Source organism: Oryzias latipes, chromosome 15, assembly GCF_002234675.1.
Source record: "Oryzias latipes chromosome 15, ASM223467v1".
Lineage (NCBI taxonomy): Eukaryota > Metazoa > Chordata > Actinopteri > Beloniformes > Adrianichthyidae > Oryzias > Oryzias latipes.
In genome coordinates, this window is record NC_019873.2 from 28,332,789 (window position 1) to 28,355,431 (window position 22,643).

The 22,643-nt window shown below is 38.5% G+C and overlaps 1 protein-coding gene across 2 annotated transcripts in view; it reads right to left on the bottom strand.

Moving 5' to 3' along the window:
- The window catches only part of lyst (lysosomal trafficking regulator), a 65,495-nt gene extending 46,328 nt beyond the window's left edge, over window positions 1-19,167 (bottom strand). The window contains exons 1-3 of one of the 2 annotated variants that reach the window (XM_023963749.1): window positions 18,995-19,167; window positions 8,045-8,136; window positions 1,597-1,795 (exon numbers count right to left, since the gene is read on the bottom strand). In XM_023963749.1, coding sequence (XP_023819517.1) covers window positions 1,597-1,795; window positions 8,045-8,136; window positions 18,995-19,126 — 423 coding nt within the window. In that variant the 5' untranslated portion in view covers window positions 19,127-19,167. The remainder of the gene's footprint in view (window positions 1-1,596; window positions 1,796-8,044; window positions 8,137-18,994) is intronic. The other variant, XM_023963748.1, reaches the window with a different exon arrangement.
- Window positions 19,168-22,643: the final 3,476 nt, after the last annotated feature.

Consider the following 22,643-nt stretch of genomic DNA (forward strand, 5'->3'; position numbering starts at 1 on the left):
AGCAGCAAAAAAATGTATTTTCACTGCAATAAAGTTGCTTTTTGAGCTAAAAATGGAGCAAAAATAAAACAACGAGGACAGTTAGCTCCGCACTCTTTCCTGAGGGAAAGTGCATTTCCGTTATGTTTACACGTCATTGAGAACAAATGAGACAAACTTTAATCCAACAGTAGAAAAGTTTTTCCCCGGTTGAGTTTTGAGAGTAGCAGGATCAGCCATCTTGACAAAAATCTTTTTCAATGGACTTAAGAGTCTCGGATTGTAATTAAAGGGTTGTTTTGATTTGAGGCAAAACCAACGCAAACAGCTAAAGCTGAGGAAAAGGATTGAAACGCATGAATTAGCTTCTATGCTAAATGTTGATGTTATGACTGAGCATGAAATCAGTGAAAGGAAAATGATGATACGTCAACAACAGAGATGTGTTAGGAACATGATAATGTTCCAGTTGTTAAGAAAAGAATTTAGAAAATACTGGGTTTCATAGAAATGACTTTAGAAACAAGAGCAGCAATCAAAGGAAAACAGTGATGCTGCTCTCAATCTGTCAGCATCTTCATCTACATCAAAACTTTTAGCAAACAAAACTTTTATAAAAGACGCTAGTTGGACTTCAGGAAGTTCTGCTTCAGAAGTATGTAAAGAGCCGTTTCTAGAGATGTATACAACATCACAACATAGATTGCTTTTTCACATTCTGTCTGACTTTTATTTAAATATTTGATTCATTTGGACCAGAAAGCTGAAAAACATCACATATTCAGCTGGTTTGATTTCACACTGCATTCTTGAGAGCAGACAGTTGGAAATCGCTGACAAAGCTCAACAAGAAAAAAAAAAAGGGCTGTGGCTTTTTTTCCTACACAGGGAACAGTTTTTTTTTACTACTTTTAGTCTTTGATCCACATTGTCACAGTACCACGCCATGATTACCTTATAATAGAACCTAGACCTTCATTTTAAGGGCCAGCGATCTCTTTATTAGTTATGATGAGCTTCCATATTTATCCAGTGAGGTAAACTAAGAGTGTATTCAGACCAGAAAAGTCCGTTAATCTGAAACGAGTCCGTTCAGTTTGGTGACGATAGAGTCCTGATCTATGCGTTTGGTCTATATTCAGATCGCCATGCAGCGAACACTTTTGTTCCGAACCAAAGCTTGTGAACCAAATGACGTGACTAAATATCACTTCAGTCATTGGCCAGGAATTATGAGGGAGGGGCAAAGCAACGAGAGAAAGAATAATTGAAGTCCTACACGATGCAATCCTTGTTTTTGTTTGGTCTTTAGCTCACTCATGTCTTTCTTTCTTTTTGTGTTTACGTTTCACTTTTCCGTTTTTAAATCCCATTTCTTTCTGCCAGTTTGGAACAGTTTGGTCACAAGCTCATCTTCTCTGTGAAGACACTCTGAGACGTTCAAAAACTCAAAACGTTAAATGTTTGGCGGGAAAAAATGTATACATTAAGAGACTTATATCCTTTAAGATTCAAAGACTTCCAACACAGTCAGTAAGTTCTGCTTTTAAAAATAAAAGTTTAGTCTAGTTTGGTGGCAAAAACTTGAGTAAAAGAAGATGATTGGCTATTCCTTACCTGATCGATGATTGCATCAAGGGTGCTGAGCAAAAGGTAGCCCCGCCCCCTCACTAGGTATTCCCCAAGTGCCACCATGTGGCTTTCTTCCTCATCCTCCTCTCGAGCCTCCACCCTCTGAGCCACAGCGCTGCACAGCTGATGAACATCCGTCAGGAACTCTCTTGCCAGTGTGTTACTGGCCCCACTCATGTCTGAGCTACAACACAAGCACAAGAAGAAATCATCTTAGATCTTGATCACAACTGGTGGAAGCGGACTGCCTGTGGGTGGAAAATGATCAAAACTGTACGGAATATGCAGGTGCAGGTCGTAGGCCGCTTGGTGACCCGTACAGCCGAAACGCTTAAGTACATTTTTTCTACAGGCATGCTGGTCGGCAGGTCGCAGCGTACACCTGAGCTACGTTCACGCTGCCCACGGAAACGCACGTTCTAAGGAAAAGTCTGTATGTAAACGCATACATGTGCATGTTTCGAGCACTCGCGTTCAAAGCTTTCGCATTCTCTAGTCGCACAGATTTTTAAGACCGTTTTCGGACTCTACATAAAAAACAACAGGTTAAACTTTGACCAATCAGGATTCGGTTTTGGTGGTGACATATGGATGGCATCCTTTTTGATTCACAGAAGTGCCAACTGTTTCAAAATTGATCATGGAGGAGAAATGAATAATTGCGGTTGGTGCCCGGCTAAAATTCTAGTCTTTCAAATATCGCAATAGAGCTGTGAAAGAAAAAGCCTAGAACAAGATTCACCAGATTTCACTTGCTTTGACATTTTGCACCAAACGTTTTCCAACTATAGGTACACGCGCTAGTATCGGGTAGCGACAGTCCAGGTGAACACCATTTGCTAAAAGCACATTCTTAAAGGTAGCATTATACAAAACGCAAGGGTAAGTGAGGGTTAAGCAGGGGAGATGCAGAGGTGTCATAGGGATTTTCACGTTAGTGCTGTTCACGACATAGGTGCACGCCCCTTGCATGCAGTCTGAACGTTAAAAATGACAAGTGTAGTGTGTGGACATCCTACGGGCGTCCTACTGGCATTTACCCATCACCTACACACGTGCAACATTTGCGCACAGTAGGGAGCCAGTACTCGTAACTTACTAACGACTGGAGTGTGGTATAAGGGTCCAGTACGACAGCATCGACTATTGGTCAAATGTTCGTGACATAAGCCTCACGAATTCTTGATGATACACTTACCACAGGCATGATAATGGTATGCTCCTTTTTCAAGACGTCCCCTTAAGAGCCTCAAGGAAACTAACACACCCCTGCGCTCCCCTGAAGATACAGTCGCTCCTCCCTACAGACAACCCACAAACCTGCAGCACCTGAATGGGTGTGTGTGTGTGTGTGTGTGACTGAGGCTTTACAGTAAAACCGATCACACCCATGTGTGCACAATCACAAACAATGCAATGCTGCACGAATGCTACTAAAAGCTTAAAAATTCGTTATGGATCTTCCGTTTAAAGAAACTAATGAGACTTCCACTGAATCCTGTTGGCATCCTTTTTGTGTTGATGTTGTTTGGACAGTCATGACTAATGAAGAGCAAAACACGCTAAAAGAAAACTCACACAGTGTGAGGAACATACAACAGTCAACTCAATTAAAAAAGACCCCACAAAAGGTTCTTGTTAAAAATAAATAAATCCCCAAAGATAAAATAGAAAAAGAAAATGTTGACTGTTTATTTAAAACCAACAAAAGCTGCATATTAAGGAGCATGCCTTCAAGATCAAGTTGAGGCTGCCATGTTTAAGTTTGCATCCACCATACGTTTGCTTGCTGCCTCAATCCAAAACATGCAACTGAAGCTCATCCTGCAACAGATGGACCGACGGAAGATTAGAGGACATGGTTTCAGAAACAAATCCAAATCAAACGTATTCCCCAACTTCATACACATTTGATTTTCAAACACTTTTCTCTCATTCTATCATAAAACTCAGATGCGGAATAAAACCAATGAAATCTACAACCTCCGAACCAAAACAGAGCATGTCGTCTTACCTAACGGTTTTCTCCCAGACATCTCGGCTTAACTTGGAACCAGTTCTGCAAGCTGCATCTGCACACTTCCTCACATGACTCCTGACTGAATTCTCTGTCCCACAGCACAAATTCCATTAAATTGGAATTTCAAATGGAAACTGTCCAGATTCGCAGCAGATCAGCGTATCACATGAAAGCATGTGATGTCACATGGTACGAGGCCTGGTCTTGGGAATACGGCGAGCACCCGCTGCCCCGTGCAAGACCTCCTCCACAGACGCCGCCTTTGTACTCCCCACTACAACCAAAGAGGGCTGTCTTTAATGCAAAAATATCCTAATGGGAAATTGTCTAAACTTCAAACTTAAACACAAGGGGACTTTTCTTTGATCTAAAGCTGATTTCATTCAAACTTTGTACAATCAACCAACTTTTCTTGCCCAATTTTTAGTGGAGAGGTCAGATGTTTTTATGCAGAGAAAAAAAGCCTTTTAATCTAAATATTTTCTTCTGTATTTTATCGTCTTTTGCCAGTTGTGTTTGTGTTTCTCCAAGTTGAGCAGTTTCCACCTTTAATCTTTACAGTTCTCACTCAGAATATCAGCTGGATATTTAAAAAAAAAAAAAAAAAAAAAGCTAATTACGTTTACGAATCATACACATAATTCTCACAGTCAACACTCCCTCATAAACTTTTGTCAGGAAACATATCCAAGTCCTTTCTTTAAAATGCCATTTGTTATTCTGATGCTGGCTTTCAGTGAGTCCACAAAGCTTCCGAATAAAAACGGACTGCTATCGTTCTATTGACGGGTTTTGAGGCGCGTGGAGAACCTCGGAGCGCACTAACAGACTACAGGAACACCATGAATGTTCTCACATCTCCTCAGCGGCTAAAGTAAAGATACAAGATGCACCTCTGATAGATGAGAAGGAGCCAATTCTCTACATTATTGATGAAACTGGAAGGGTCAGAATAAGACTGAGACTGCTGCAGAAACGTCTGAGAAGCTTTGAGGGTACGGACTGGGAAATATTTTGGCCATAACTGATGATGAAAACATTTTTTGATGTTTCCTAGTTTAGAATTTTGTTATGCAATTACTGTAAAAGCAGCTAAAGCAGAAAAAAAGAAACAAGCGTGGAACCAGAGTTCGATTTTGTTTTCTTTCATGCCCCATTTTCTGTGGCACAAATGCATGAAAGTATAAGTCGTACAATTATAAAAACAGATTCAACAAAGTACAAGCCATACATTTAAGTCTCTAAAGTCCAAATTTTACAAGCAAAAGTCATGCTTTTTCAAAAATATAATGTTATTTTTAGCTTTTAAAATGTTTTAATAAATCAAAAATTATCTGTTTAGCTTAAGTTGCAGACAATTCAAAGAAACTGGACAGACATCAAACTCATAAAGGATCCAGCTAAATACACTTTCCTTTTACATTTAACTTTATTTTATTAATTTTTCATGAAATTACTACTTTATTTTTAAAAAATGTTTTCTTTTTCAAAACACAACTTTAACTTATAAATCTACAATTTTTTAATTGTGCAATCTTTTTGTTTCTCATAATTTCATTGTCGAAGTTTTGGTTTATTTTAAATAATTTTACAAATTTATTCTTGTAAAATCTTAACATTTTTCTAATAATTGTGCAACTTTGTTCTCATAAAATTTAGACTTTTTTCTCACTATTTTTTAACTTTACTGTCAAAATCTTTTTTTATTATTTCTAACCGAACCACAACTTTATTCATGTAAAAATTTGGCATTTTTTTCTTAATTTCCCAACATTTCCAATAATTTTACAACTTTATTCCCTCAATTATTGCTTTTTTCTCTCCTAATAATTTTACAACTTCATTTATACAACTTCAAATGTGGACTTTTTCTCATAATTATATAGCTTTTTTGTCATAACTTTGCAACATAAACTCATCCTTTTTTTCTCTTATGGTAACTCTTATCCTCCATCATAGCTTCAGATTATTAAATGTGTCTGAATTCCCCCACTACACCATAAAACCCTGAAGAAAACTATCACGAATATCCAGTGACCTACATTTTGTGCTCACTAGTTTTTTTTCCCCAACTATGAAGCCTGGTTTCCGGTTTCAATACTCCAACCGGGGAGAGAATTCGGACAAAGTAGTGGTATGTATTGTTTATAAAGATAAATATTAAGTGAGTAAATTTCGATTTAATCGTCAGCACGTTTAACTTCCTGCTCTGCGATTGTCATCAAGGTTTCAGGCTATTTCTAAACCTTCTCTGCGTCTGTGGTTCAGGTCAGTGCAGTTTGTTTATAAAGCACCGCTTCACGAATGAGGTCGTCTCCAAACTCGACACAAAGAGCAGAAAAATAACATCAGGAGGTTTGATCACGACATTGCAAACATATCAGCACCATGCTGGCAGAATTTCTCACGGCCTGACTGAATCTCATGTATGTTAGTGTAAATGCCAGGAAACATCTTTCCTTCCAAAAACATGTATTGAAAAGTATGTTTTAGTTATTCCAATATGATGAAGAGTTACGCTACAAATAAAAGCTCAATATGAAAGTTTGTACACAAGACAACTTTCCTTTTTCATGCACCAATCGAACTGGTATGTTTGAAAAACAGCAGAAAATGGAACCGATTCTAAAAAACATAATGCAGCAGCAGAAAAGATCTCTGTTCTAGACTTTTGGTCCAAACTTTAAAACGTTTTGCCTTTGATTTCCGTCGTTTGTCACCACTTAACATGAGGACAAACGGAAACACAACAGAGCCAGATTTAATCGAACCCCCCAAACTACGTTTTCATCCTAATAGAATGAAACACACGATAAATCAGATTCAAAGAAAGACAAATAGAAAAAGGAAAATAGTTTTTAATTAAACATTTACTGTAATGTTTAAATCAGTTTTCCTGAAATATTAAAAGCACTGACAATGATAAAGAAAAAAAAGTGGGCGTAAACCTTTGTTGTTTTTTCCTCTCAGACAGTCTCAGCTGATCAATCACTTTAACTATTTTCTCCTGATCGCTTCGGCAGCTTTGACCTAGCTGTCCTTTCATTTCTAGCACAAGACAACGATTAGAGTAAACAGAGATAAACACATTCTTCTGCTATGGATTCAAACATTTCTCCTCTCCCTCCACTCACTTGAAGGATCCCACAGCAGTCAAGTTGTCTGCAGAGGTGACTTTGTTGCACTGGAGTTCGTTTTCTTGGGTTTTTTGTGATGCTAAAGTGTTAGATAAGAGGCGGCGTAGAGCTAGAATGACACAGTTGTGTCTGCAGAATGCATGTCGAATGGAGGCTGAGGAGCAGTGATGCTGTAGAGACAGTGTTTATCTGCTGTGTGTGGTTGTACTACACACGACGAACACACACAGAGGGACTGCAAAGCTAAGACGTCGATCAATGAGGGTGCTTTCAGTGAAAACACAACTGTGATCCCAAACAACACACAGAAACAAAGACTGGTAAAAAAAAAAAAACTTTATGCACAATTAAAGAGGCCTGACAATACAACTTTGATGCTTTGAATGAAGACAAATGTGAAGAAAATGATGTCTCTTAAAACAGCAACAGTGGTGCAGCGCAAACGGTTGTTTGTTGCTGAAAAAGGTTAATACTCTCCAAGCTTTGTTAAGACATTTGATCTATGGTTTTATTTATCGTCTTAACATTTCAATGAGCAAAATCACCTCAACTCTCACCAATGTAAGGTACAGCACTTTTACATACAATCCCCCCCACCCCCCTTTTGGAAGTTTTGGTACGGTCTATTACGGTTTATTAAGTTATGATACTTGGTTGTTTTACACTTTTATGTCATTGTTTTTTATACTTTAATGTCATGGTTTTTATACTATTATGTCATTGTTTTTTATACTGTTACATCATACTTTACTTTACTTTTAGGTCATGGTTTTTTATACGTACTTTTATGTCAGTTTTATATTTTTAGGTCATGGTTTTTATACTATTATGTCATTGTTTTTATACTTTTATATCATTGATTTTTATATTTTTATGAATGTTTTTTTAATCCTTTTATTTGTTTGTGTTTATTGTGGCAAAAGTACGTTGAGTCAGCAAAAAGCCTATTCTTCTATCTATTGTCTATCTACAATTGAAAATATCTATTGATGAAGGATATTTATTTTACAGAATAATAAAAAGGTCACTTGAAATGATTTTTTTTCTTAATTAACAAAAAGTCAACTATCTTCTTGAAATCAGCCAAATTTCCACCATTTAAACATTTTATAGCTTTTTGGAACCACAGATCTCTTAATATGTTGTAATTTACATGGACCTGCATTTCACCCTCGTGTTTCCAGCTTGTGGCGCTGCCGTGATGAACTACCCTACATGAACAGATTTGATCTTTGCTCCAGAGATAAGTCCATGATAGAACGAACGGCGCCCTTACCAGAACCTCAGAGCATCTTTGGAGCTGAGAGTGGGATGATGCTGCACGTAGTGAAAGAGACAGAGGAAACTCTCCAGACTCTGAAGGCTGATCTGGGGGGAAAACAACACAAACAACAGCAGCAAAATCATTATTACAGTGCCAAAGTGTAGAGGAAGTGAAATAAAACCAGTGCTACACAAAGTAATTCCCTTCTCATGTGATGACCTGTTATTACGACACTTTTCTGTTAGAAATGTTAGAACAACACCAAAAATGTCAGTTTTGAAAGTGTTCATTTTGTGAGAAACATTTCTGCTAAGACCACACAAGACTGAACTTTTATTGTAATCTCTGATTGTGACTCGGACTCTACTATTCAGATCTACGTTTTCATTTAATTCAAGTGTTTTGTGCTTTTGAGGAAAACTCGGAGAGAAACTCACAGCCTCTTCTCACAACTTAATGCTGTAATGCATTAGCTGAAGGCGTTTGAATATGTCCACTAAACTGTGCTTTCACAGCAGCAAGATCATTCAATCTCATTGCAAGCAAAAACTTTGGAGGAATATGTTGTAATCCCCCACTGATGATGTATTCTCCAAAACGTATGCAGAAAGGCGTTACAGTGAGGACATCGTGTAGAGTTCCTACATGTAAAGACTTCAGAGTCTACATATTTTTTGGAAAATGGTATTTATGTAAAAATTAAAAAGTGAGAAAATAAAACACCTTCATTCAAATTCCTGGTTTGAATCCTGGCATTGCGTGTCAAACCCGTGGACTGTGAGGCCATGTTGGAGCCAGACGTCATCAGTAAGCCGTGATTGGTCTGAATCAGTTGACGTTTCTATGGCAACCACTCTCTCCAATCAGGAGTGGGCTTGTTGGAAGTCCACACCCCTACCACTTAAAAGCGCGCTACACAAAGGCTGTGTCCAAATTCCCACCCTAACTACTAAAAAACTAGAGTGGGACTATGTAGTGCCCTGGATTTTAAAAGCAACTCAGGCACCACGCTGACTACTTTTTCCTTTTTTTTTTTTTAAACGTCAAATATAACCTCATCGATTTCACAAAGTGAAAAATCTCATTGATATGAGCGTTTTGCAACAATCATTTATGAATCCACATTGTTGTGACGATGAAAACATTGATGGTTTATTTAAACAATACATTGAAATACAATTTTTTCACAGAAATATTTCAAACGCAATGCATTGTGGTCTATATTCACCGATCTAGTGAGCATCTATGCACACTGGTTTTTCGCAGAGACTTCTGGGAAATTTCTAGGGCACTGGATTTTGGAATTGTAGATTCTGACAGCTCTACAGCAGTGTTTTTCAACCGATTTTGAGCCACGGCACACTTTAACCTTGACAAAGACCCCGCGGCACACCAGCATCCAAAAAAAAAAAACTCAGTCTGTATTGATCGACAGCCCCCCCCCCCCCCCGCAATCTCACAGAAAAATCTCTCAGAAATCAGAAATTTAATCCTTTTTTCTAAAGGATGAAATTAAAGTTAAGTTAGAAAATTCATAAACGGTTTGATATGTGTTTGTTGTGGTTTCAAGACGTTTTAGGACGACTCATTGTACGCTAAGACGCTGTCCCTTTAACCCAATGCATCATGGGAGATGTAGTGTGAAAACTGCCGCAAAAGGACAGAAAGATTAGCGTCTCTGAGCTTCAATGTTTTGTTCACTTGTTCCACGGTCTGACACAGGATTCTGTGGAAAGCTACACCGCTAAAGACGAGGTTTGGCTGGTAGTTTTGTTAGAAGTGAGAGACTTTATGAGCTAAATTGGAACAAGGAAGTGAAGACTTTAACCACTTCTGATTGGTCAGACTGATGTGTGATTAAGCCTTCAAGAATGATTGGTGGAGACAGTTAAAGGGGCGGGACTTTGCCGCAAACAGCTTTAGCTGCAGCTAAATCGCGGTACCGTCATTCTTATCAAAATGTCTTTAACTGAATCAAATAAACACAAAGAAAAAATAATTTTATGATCTTTCATATTCCTAACTACTCAGTGTTCTCAGGGCCTGTTTGGATGAACAAAGAGCTGATTTCCTGGAGATGGGAAATGTTTTTAGATCAGTTAATGAGGGGAATTTCCCACGGCACACTTGACCATCTCCCACGCCACACTGGTTGGAAAACACTGCTCTACAGAATGGTGAACGCGCTGTAGAGTGCAATACGTAATGAGCAGAGAAGGATTTCGGACACAGCCATAATCTGTTTTGAACGTTGGACGTGAGGGCCAGCAGGCTCCGCCTACTTATGTTGAGGCATCTGATTGGTCAGTTTATAAATTGAAAAATGTCAATGAGATGTTAAAAAAAGGTATCAGAGCAAAAATGGTTCTTCTGACTGATCGAACAACTGAGTAACTATTTCTCTATAGAAGTCTTTTTTGGTTCTTTGGATCCAGAGGGTACTTCCTGTTTGGAACGTCAGGAAGGACAACTGTGGTTAATACCTTTTTGATGGACGCATGGGTCACTACACCTGTGATCTAATGGCCTTCACGCTCCACAGGACTTTACTCTGCACGTCGGTTAATCTGACACCACTGAAGGGATTCGTTCAGGAAACACCGATGCAGCCGTCCTAAAAAGCCAAAGATTAGGAGCCGCAGAGCAAAAATCCCATCGCAAACACTCTGACCTGCAGAGGAAGCCGCTGCATTCAGACTGAGTCAATAAAACCCGCCCTCAATCCATCGAACCATAAAGAATTAAACACCTAGCTTTCCTGAAACGAAACTAAAGAAAAATGTCTTTTTATGTTTTATGATGTTTTATTAGATTATTATAGCATTTTACTTGTTTAATCTACTATTTTATGCTCTTATATTTTATGATATTTTATCACATATATATTTATTCTTCATTCTTTTTAAGTTTTATGATGTTTTATCACATCATTTTATTTACTTAATCTAGAATTTTTACTCTTGTATTTTATGACATTTTATCATATACATAAATGTTTAATCTAGAATTTTACTTGTATACTTTTCATGATATTTTAACACATATTTTTTTTATTTCAAATTAGACTGAGTGTTTTCTCCCCCTCGGCTGGGGTGTTTGGGTCTATACTGACACCCCTGCCAATAGGAGGACAGGCCTTCTCGTTTCTCTTTATTTTAATTTTTTTTTCTCCCCACTAGTGTTTGTCTTTGTGTATTTTATTGTGCGGGGCTGATTTAATGTATTTTATTGTATTTTATTGCATTTGATTTTGTTTTTACGTACAGCACCTTGAGCTGTCTTTCTTGTCATGAAAGGTGTTATATAAATAAAATTAATTTAGAATTTAGAGAGCTATCTGATCAAACCAAGGAAACGTTGAAGTTTTTAAGATTGTAAATTCTCCAACAATTTAGTCAAGAACAATAAAATAAAGCAGGTCTTAATGGGTTTAAGCTGACATCCATTTATTTAGGATGAACTGAATCAAGAACCTAAACCACGGAATCGAGGGGGTTAGTCAACTGTAGAGTTGATGGTTGAAAACCAAACAAATGTCCTGTTAGTGACTTCCTGTTTCAGGGGTAAACGTCGTCAAACAAACACAGCAAACATTTCCAAGGTAGTCGTTTTAAAATGGGAGGGGTAAACTCTCAGCTCATTCTGGCACAGCACTGTCTGGTTAAACAACCTTCATATTTTAAGAATTTCCTTGTTTACATTGTTTTTTGATGGTTAAAAAAAACAATAAATGTTCCCAACTGAATTCCAACGGATCAATTTTAAGCATCATTTTATGACGTAGGAAAATCTTGACATGAAAACGCAAAAATTTAGTTGTGAGCATTTCTGAACGCTGAATAGCTTTAAAAATGTTTTTAAATATGTAACACAGAACAGAATCTAAACATGAACTTAAAATAAAAAATGTTAAAAAGTCACTTTTTTTTCCTTACAAAAGTGAGGCAACATAAGTGTAAGGTATTCAATAATGAATTATATACGGTATTTGCATTTCCTTTATTTGGAAATGCAATGTCTAATAGAAGAATCGAAACACTTTATAGGTTTAAAAAAGTAATTTTTTCTTCTGTTTTCATCTGTCACCTCTCTGCTGTTTCAAATCCTTTTGCAGTTGGATTTATGAACAGATTTTCATTTCCATCTGACTTTTTTAGGAGACTGAAGCAGAGAAAACCAGAAATGTGGCCCTCGTGACCAGAAGGCTTTATGATGTTATTAACAAGAGACGAGGTTTTAGCCGTTTAACAGCGAAATGGAGACGAAAGCCGTCTAAGAAATCCATCTGATGAAGGGATTACAAACTGTAGAAGAGATAAAGATAATGAATATAGAAAATATAATGACCTTTTTATTTTTATTTTATGAAAATTAAAAGCTTCTTAAATTAAACTTACAGCAAAATAAACTTTCAAATTACAATTTTTTTAAATAAGTCATTAAAGAATAGTGTCACTATTTTATTTTTTTAGTACGACGGAGTTTTAGGGCCAGTTTACAAAAGAATTTTTTTTTTTTATAACGAGAAAGAAAGTCATAACTGTTAAATAACGAGATTTTAAGTCGCAAATTTACTAGAAAAAAATCTTGTAACATTACGATTTTTTTTCTCATTAATTAACAACCTTTCTGATTGTAACTTTACAACTTAAAATCTTGTGATTTTACTTTTTTTTTGTGGCCCTAAAACTCCATGGCAGTAAAGCAACAGGTTAAAAAAACGTTTTAAGGAGTAGAATGTTCATAAAGCTCATAAACTCTGTGGCACAATATTCTGACACACATTGGCTCGTTTACAGCTAGAAAAACTCATTTTTGTGGCTTCCTTTCTGATTGCAGAGACAGACAAATAAAGAAATTCCTGATTTTTCATAAGGAGGGTGCATGTTAACTGCGTGTTAACTCACCAGGGGGGGGGCAAAGAGGGACAGACTTCAACAGCAGAGACTGAAATAGGGATGAGAGCGGGAGGAAGGTGAGGAAGGTGAGGAAGGTCACACCACGTCAGGAGCTGGACTTTCATACACAGAAACAGAAATGGATGGATGAGAAAAGACAGGGACAAAAGTCAAAAGAACAGGAATAAAAAGCTGAAAAAACCCAACTGACCAGCAGATGAGAGCAGAAATAAAGAGGGGAAAGTGAGTGGCAGCACATCCAAGCTACACGGTTGCCTGCACTGGTTGAATAAATAATCCCCTGGCTGGCAGAGGAGCTGTGAACACAGGATATTAAATAAACCACATAAGGTGAGTCTCTTGTTTCTGTGTACTCCTGTTACGCTTGTGCTCCTCAGAGGGGGGGACTTAATGGTTAAGAAAACAGACGTTTTCACAGCCGTAGTTTAGTTTTTTCCCCCTCTAATTCAATATTACCATGACCTCAGCGCACAGCAGCCACCGGGATGCGATAACCCCGAGGCTGTCGGTGCAAACAATTTTTTTCATTTTTTATTTAACCTTTATTTACCCAGGAATTGTCCCATTGAGATTAAGAATCTCCTTTTCAAGGGACTCCTGGCTAGGGGGAAACAATAAATTACATTTACAATAAAAATGTCAACATTAAAAACATAAAATAGATAAAAATGAGAGCTTATGTAAAACAGGTGACTTTCTCCTCCAAATGCAGCTAAGCACAGAAATCTGCTGTTCACTTCGCTCAGTGGATGTATTCCTCTGCGATGACCAGCGAGGAAAACTTTATTTAAAAAAAAAAAAAAAGAAATCACACACAGACTGTCTGAGATGATGAAAAGGCATGGTACAATGAATCATGGGACATCTGGTCATGAGTTTGACAGGTGGTATTCAGGTGGTCTACTGCTTGGCAGCCGTGTGTTCTGAGCCTAAACATGAGGCATCGCTTATGTAATGTTGTTTTGCCATTCAGATCCCCTCTGATCCAATTTGACGTGATGAGCATCATGAGGAGCCCCTAATGCCGCACATTTCCTCACAAACTATGAGTCATACATCCGAGTTGCTTCAAACGCAAAAATAACTTCACGTTGTGCTCAAAGAGTCAAAAAAGCTTCATGTTTGGGTTTTCCGCTGGCATCAGCCCTGAGCTTTTCAAATCAAAAGCTCTTTACCCCCCATTTGGGAAATGAGAGCGTCCTTTTCTTTAGTTCATGACACTGACAGGAAGTACAAGACATTACTAGGTAAGGTTTCAACCACAACCCTCAGCTCTGGCATCCTCCGCCTGTTGCTCTGAGGGCTTTTTTTCACAGACGTCTCACTCGCTAACTTGCTACAGGATGGAAAAAACTGAGCTGCTGCAGCAGCTGAGCTTTGAACAAAAAAAAAAAGACATGAATTATTTATCTAATCGGCCAATCGTGTGGAACGGCCCTGGAGACCAGAGCAAGAGTTCGGCTGAAACTGCAGGAGGAACAATAAATGCAGATGTGAGAGGAAAACTCTGAGGCTCAAAGACAAGTGAAAGAAAACGTTGTCTCCTCAGGTCAATAATATCCTAACATTATAAGTCTACAAAAAAGAATTACTAATAAAAAAACATCTATGATTAATGTGGTTGACTGCATTTTGTGAATTTACGGCCCAAAAATAGCAACAAAACAATGTCTTCTGAGCCAAAACTGGCCTCCAAACAAATGTTTTTCCAATGAAACTGCTGTAATTCCTACATCCTTCTTCCAATTTAGACAAGGTTTTAATCATATCAAATCTGCAAACCTTGTCTCACATGCAGGGGTCTTCAGAGAGGAACGGCCTCTGTGGAAACCAGACACCAACGGTTCACTTTTCACCGGCGTTGGGCTCAGACCTCCATTTTTGGGTCCCGCTTTTTAATTTGTTATCAAGCAAGTAAAAATGAAGACGAAGCTTTCAGTTAGTTTACTCTAAACCTTATGTGACGTCATAAAACGATAGGACATGTGTGTTTGACACTTTTGAAGCAAACGTATGCAAACATTAGGGATGCAATGATTCACTTCCCCCACAATTTAATTCAATGGCGTTTCATAGGATTCTGTTTTGAACCAAGAACTCTGGCTGCCCTTGGGCAAACTAAAGTTTGGAATTTTATTCAACCTTAAAATGTAACTTGCAGAATAACTATGGATATGAAAGAGAAGGTAAAACTAAATTCACAATACTACCTTTTTCACTATGGGGGGGGACTTGCTCTGCACGTATTTTCTGGTCACTTGGTGGGTGCACGTTGTTTTTTTTTTAGTTCACAGTTTTTACGCCTGCAACCTACAAGCCAGAAACTAAGGGATATTATGCAACATCATGACCGGGTGTGAAGAACGAGTGGAGATGATGAATGCAGCTTCAAAACCACACAGAAAAGACGCACAAATGGAAGCATGAGCATTAAGCTTCATGTATTTTACGCTCATGGAGAAATCAATGTGCAAACAGGAAGTAACACCGAGGAGCGAGACAAACTCATGGTCTTTATGCAGCAACATCTGCAAAAGTCAATGAGATTCTATCAGAAGACACGACCGATTCTCCAATCTTCATTCATACTTACAAGCTGAGTCCTGAAGAAATGCAACCCGACAAACGTCAGATGAATCCTGCTGTCATCTGTCTTTAACTGTAAACTGACTTGGACTAAAAGCAACAGGTGAGTCAAGCAGAACCTGGAGAGAAGATGCAGCCGAAGCCCATCTACAAAGAGACTGAAAAAGTGAAGTGCTTCATCGCCTCAACTTTGCGTTTGGAAACATCCTCTTACTTCATACTGAAACTCAACAAAAAGCAGCAAGAGAGCTGCCCCCAAAAAGGCCTTTAACCAAACTGAAAACCAGAGAAAACGGTTGAGCTGTGAAAAGGTTGGCAGCAGAAAGCACAAAAAAAACGAAAGAACCTCTAAAGAATGCAGGAGAGGCTTAACATCAGTAAGACTATTATACTGGAGCCTCATTTAAGCCTTAAAACATAATGTTTTCCTCATGTTTCAAGTCAGTGACTGAAAAAAATCAAACACAAAAATTCTCTTTTACTAATTTTCCTTTGATTCGTCCTAAAACCACAGTGATGCCATCAGTTAGGACAATCCAAACCAGGGAATATTTAAAGACTAACTCAGATTAAATGAAGGTTTTTTGTGTTTTTAACATGTTCTTGTGGCATTTCTCTGATGACAGAGGACATGTATAAAGAAAATTAAGCTACCATCAGGAACTCGCTACACCACCAGGGACTCAAACCCTGCAGGGCCAGACGTGTCCCCCTGCTAAAGCCGGTACATGTGCAGAACCGTCTACAGTCTGCTAGAGAGCATTTGGAGGATCCAGAAGAAGATTGGGAGAATGTCCTATGGTCGGATGAAACCACAATAAACTTTTTAGGAAGAACTCTACTCATCATGTTTGGAGGAGAAAGAATGCTGAGCTGCATCCAAAGAACACCAGACCTACAGTAAAGCATGGGGGTGGAAGTATCATAGTTTGGGGCCGTTTTTCAGCAAAGGGACCAGGACGACTGATCCGTGTAAAGGAAAGAATGAATGGAGCCATGTATGGGCAGATTTGGAGTGAAAACCTCCCTCCATCAGCATTGAAGATGTACCATGGCTGGGTCTTTCAGCATGACAACCATCCCAAACACACGTTGCCCGGGTAACGAAGGAGGGACTTCATAAGGAGCATTTCAAGCTCCTGGAGGGGTCTAGCCAGTCTCCAGATGTCAACATCTGTGTTGCCCAGCGAGAGCCCTAAGTCATCACTGCTCTGGAGGAGATCTACATGGAGGAATGGACCAAAATAGTTTGTGAAAACCTTTTGAAGACTTACAGAAAACGTTTGACTGCTGTCATTGCCAACAAACGGTACATAAAGTATTGAGTTGAACTTTTGCTGTTGACCAAATACTTATTTTCCACCATAATTTACAAATAAATTATTTTTTTTAAATCAGGCAATGTGATTTTCTGGATTATTTCTCATTTTGTCTGTCATGGTTGAGGTTAACCTATGAGGAAAACTACAGGCCTCTCTCCTCTTTTCAGGTAGGAGAACTTGCACAATTGGTGGCCGACTAAACACTCATTTGCCAAACTGTAGATCAGAAGATGATCGGAGTGGGACTTTAAGGTTTGAGCTCAAACAAGCTGTTATTCTTCACTCTTCCTCTAAGAAGGATGCCAGAGTTCACTGGGTCAACTGCAGATAATTGAGGAAGAGCTGAGACGAGTTTGGCGAAACCAAGGATGAAATGTGGCACCACAAACTTCAGAGAGATAACTGCTCAGGAAAAAGGTCCAAGTGACCTCAGTAAACGTCAGAGGAGTTAGTGGACTCACAGCTCCATAATCTCACTTTAAAGGGGCATTTTATGCTGCTTTTACTCTGCTTTGAGCATTGATTTGAGATTATGCTGCTGATGATAATTGTCAAAATTATTAACATTTCTTAAATGATGCTAGAAAACTTGTGTATTGCCCGTTGGAGGATGGTTCACCCAGAACATTCTTTCGTTTGGCTCCAAAAATACTTAAGGAAGAAAGACTCCTTGAGGTCATTTCTGCTTTTTCTTAAGAGAATGTCCTAAAAAGAGGGTAACGCCGAGGTCAGGCGTAGCCACTCAGTAATGAAGGTCTTGTTCATTGTGCTGCGAGGAAGTGACCGAAAATCCCACAGCAAGGTTCAGAAATGTCATTACAGAGGTGAAGCAGGACACGGAGGGCAGGCGTGCAGGAAGACATACGTCTGTTCACATTTGTGATTGTTAGCAAGAAAAGGTGTCCAGAAAGACGCATTCAGCTGATCAATGAGTGAGTAAAAACAAAGGGCATGCCTCTAAAGACAGGATTTCAGAGAAGTCGAACAGAAACCTGCAGTCAAATTCTGCCTTTTCCACATTTCCTCTCAGGTGTGACCAGAAAAAATTATTAAATCTGTACTGTCATAAAACAGTCGCCCTTCTAGATAAAACCCCCCAAAACAAGCAAATAAACAATAATAAATTCTTGTTTTTTTCTTCCCTAAGAACTTTTGCGATCTAAATCTAAAATTTGATCTTTTTTTGGCACAATCAAGACTTCATGGTAGATATTTTATAGTTTTTCGCATCTAAATGGCATCGTGGCGTCATTGCATCTGTTTAAACTCTTTAGATATTTTCCCACTTTAAAATCCTAAATAATTACAATTGAATCTCAGAAAAAAAGGTCCAAAGAGAAGAGAAGTTAGCAGCTTAAACGTAAAACAAACCCAACGTACGCTAAAGAACAACAAAGATGATCCTAAAGATCAGATTTATTCCATTTTAAGAACCGTTTATATCATTTTTTATCAAGATATGATTGAAGTTTTACTGTTTTTTGGTTTAAAAAAAACTTTGTCTGCTTTGTTGAGCCCTTCTTCTGTCAAATGTTTTAAAGTTTGTGTCACTACTTTTTGGAACCCCAACATTAATAAAACAAACTGCCAGAGTAATAAATGTGCTTATCTTCCCTTATTGTCCTCATCACATTCATAAATACACAATCTGGATGAGGTTTTCCTCACTCAAGTGTTTTGAAGCCTCCAGCAGGAACAAGCTGACAGGTTTTATGTGCTTTAAACAAAAAGAAAACATCTTTCCAGGTAGTGCAACATCAGCCATGTGAGAGCTGCAAGCTGTCCCAGGCTGAGTCAGGGGGGAAAAGCTGGCATGTAAACAGAATGAAAAGAGCCAGCCTGCTCACTAAACCATCTCTGTGCGTCATTTCCACACCAATACAGACTCGCTGCAGCGCTAACAGGTTTAGGAGCAAATGCAAAGACATTTAGGAACAAAGGGAGTTACACACAGAGAAGAAAGCTTCTGAACGCTCAGTCATACCAACCAAAGTTTAGAAATACAATTTTATTTCTAAACGTGAAAACAGCCCCATCAACTCTAAAAAAACTATCTTTTTCTTAAAGAACTACGTGTGCTTCAGAAATGCAGACAGTAGATTTTGATGCTTAACATCCTGAATGAGTCTGCTCACCAACAGGTTCTCCTTTCTGATCTTAATCTGAATCTTGTGATCCGGCTGCTGCTGTTTTCCAGACAGGAGGGGGTTGACCGGAGCCGCAGCGGCCTGAGAGACTTCAAAACCACTTTTCCTCCCAAGTCTCATATAACGACGCACAGATTGATGGCTCTTACATAATGTGGATGATAGATAACGTGTTGTTAACACCTGCCGCCACCTCTGCACTGACTCAGCATCAGCGCTGCTGCTGCAACGCACCGCCTATATTTGTAACCGCAAAGGAGGGTCTAAGAGCAGGGGAGTCTAGTTTTGTTTACTTTAGAAAATCAGCTATTGAATTCTATGACTTTATGTCCTTTACGATTCATGTTTATTACACAATCACCGGTATGAAGCCCATTGAGACGACTATTGTTGTAAATGTTGAACTATATAAATAAAATGGAATTAACCAATGCAGTCCTAGTGGGCTTTAAGCAGTCTGCTGCAGAAAGGACCCCCCACCACCACCACCACCACCACCCCACACACACCCCCAAACACCCCCACACACACACACACACACACACACACACACACACACACACACACACCCACACACACACACACACACACACACACACACACACACACACCCACACACACACACACACACACACACACACATACACACTCTGCACAACAGTCCTATCTTTCAAACAGAACAACTGTCGTACTCATAAACCAGCTGTAATGTTGACGTGAGTCTGTATGAAATTTTATCAATTCAATCCCTTTCCATAAAAGCCAACTGGAGCTGTCTGGAAATGACTTATTAAACCCAAAGTACCGTATTTTCCGGACTATAAGTTGCCCTTTTTTTCATAGTTTGGCAAGGGGTGCGACTTATACTCCGCAGCGACTTATAGTCCGGAAAATACGGGTATTGCACATCAAACAACATTTTAGTTAAATTCAGTCCAAATCTTTCCAATAACTGTCTCAAAAGGTATTTCAATAATAATATTCTATATGGTAATGATAATAATCCTAAAACTTAGATAAACAAGAGGAAAAGATTGAGAGAGAAAAGTAAAAGCTACGAGTAATTCTGTTCTTTTTTTGTTCCATTTAAACAAGACCTAGAGCCGCAGATTTAAACTGGAAGCTTTCAGGTTACAGTGTAAACACTGGAGGGTTTGAGCCTTTTTTGGAATCGGAACAGAATCTCTCCGAAACAGGGTGATTTCTGACCAGGCAAACTTTTGGTTTTTAATGTAAGACCAGATTTTTATGGATCTGTGAACCGTTTATGACCATTCTCCCACTTTAATATAGAAGCCACTTTAAACAGCTAGTAATTCCCAAAAATATTTCCTATTTTGGGACACAGATACTAGAACTACCTTCGGTTCTAGTAGGGCTCTAAAATCTGCAAGAAGGAATCACAATTGCAGAACCTGGAGTCAGAACCATGTGGTGCAGACACATAGAACCAGCTCCATGATGAACACTTGGATGTTCTTTAGCCGTGTTTATGATTTAAAAAAAACAAAAAAAAACTTTTTCCCTGCTTTTGTTAGGATGCATCACTTGTATTGTTTCATTTGACAAACTTTTAGTTATCTTATTGTGCTGTAGAAGTGTTTGCATCTCTTCAGTTAACTTTATGAATGAAGGGTGGACAATCAAAAAAGCTGTCTTTCTCTTGAATCTGATTTCCATTTAGCATTTCCCCTCCTAACGTTGCAAATGTGTTTGGATGGTGAGTCTGGCTCACAGGCTGGCAGGAGCATCCTTATCCTACCTGCAGATCCGCTCCCTGCAGTCTACAATCCATGTACTTTTCCCACGCATAGGACAGGTCTGTCTCCAGTGGAAAAGCCATGTCGTCCGATCCTGCAGGTAGGTACTCCAATAATAATAAAATGGACAGTAAGGAAATTAGGAGGTATCGAGATCTCCTTTTGGGCTCTCTAACCCCCCAGGCGGCTGGAAATGCCCCAGACAGCCCGAACCGAGCCCAAAATATTCTCTTGACCCACTCATGGTAGATTCATGGTTCCGTTAGGCTGGTTTTTCCGCTTTTAAAAAACAGGCTCCTGCAGAAAAATAGAGATGCAACGGTTAGCTAAACAACACAGTACAGCTCAGTCAGTCCTGTTTTGACGCCGAACTTTCAACGAACCTTGAACTAAATGTGAGGATTTTCACCCGAACTTCAACCCAAAACTCTGACGAGTCGGACCCACAGGACCGAAACCAAAACAAGGACTCCAACTGGAGGACTAAAGCCAGCTAGCTATGTTGGTTTATGACAGGACCCGCGGTAAGCTAGCAAAACATAGCCACTCTCTTCCGCTTAAAAACTATCCTTTCAAAATAAAGCACGGGGTCTATCCGTTAGTTCCTCAAAAATAGCCTCGATTGGGCTAAAAACACAATCTTCTAATGTACTGCATTAGTATGAACTTTCAAATACTGTTTAGACGGATTACAACGTGTACTCAATAAGTAATTGTTCGGTTACGTTTAAAAAAGGATTTCATCAAAAGCACCAGGAGATTTAAGACGGAACTCAGACCAGCATAATTACTTTTAGCATATCTGCACAACATCAACAATAACTGATAGGTGTTAGATTTATCACAGTACTTTCTATTTAGACTTTCAACCTTTCGAAATACTTTTATTTTGACAGTTTCATTTTACTGATCAATTGTAGGATTAGCTTAACAGCACTGCACGATGCCTTTCAACAAAAATAAATCAAATAAATAACGTAAATATTGTTACATTAATACACATTTATTTAATCTAATACATCTTTCACACAATAGTATAAGTATTTTAGTCGTTTAGGTTTCTCGTTTAAGCCATTGTGTAATGCGCTGCTGGTCAATCAATGCATTGCATCGTGCCGTCGTTCGTACATGTTTGGAAAGGGTCTCGAAACTGCTAAGAAAGGCGGCAAACAAACGAATATTTAAACACTTCAACGGAACACAAAAATCTTTTCAAGGCTACATTAGAATGTGAATATTTTTTTTAATTTACCTGCGTTTTAAGACAAAATAAAAAGCCAGCCAAATACTAGTTTTCGTCCAATCCTTAACACGGGTGTTTTTCCCTCAGTATAGACTACTAGGCAAAATCTGCAAATCTTTTTGTTGTAAATTCTGGATACACTTTAGTTGAAATATTCCGAGTTGTATTTAGATCAGGTAGAAAAACTCAAAGTGAATTCGTGTTAAATTTAATGAGGACACGAAACTGTTTAGAATACATCAATACTTAATGAATAAACGCTAACTGCCTTACAGACAATGAGGAGGGAATAGAAAAACAACACGTCGTTGGACAATTTTTTTCCAATCATTGGAATTTCATTTAAGGATAAATGGTGCGTTCGAGTACTCCATTGGATGTTTCACTTTCCTTTTGCAACTGGAATATTTTTGTCTTCATTAGATTATTCGTTCAGAAAATACATATGTAATTTAGTAGGAAAAAACATCTCTTCTCTTAAGCTTTTGAAATTCTACAAATAAGAAAAAATGTCACCTTTCCTTTTAATAAGTCGAACAAATTCCCTCAATTACCTTTTTTACTGAATGTGTATAAAAGTTATCAAAAATAGTTCTGTCCAACCTTTGGTGAGCAGTTTAAAAAAAAAAGATTC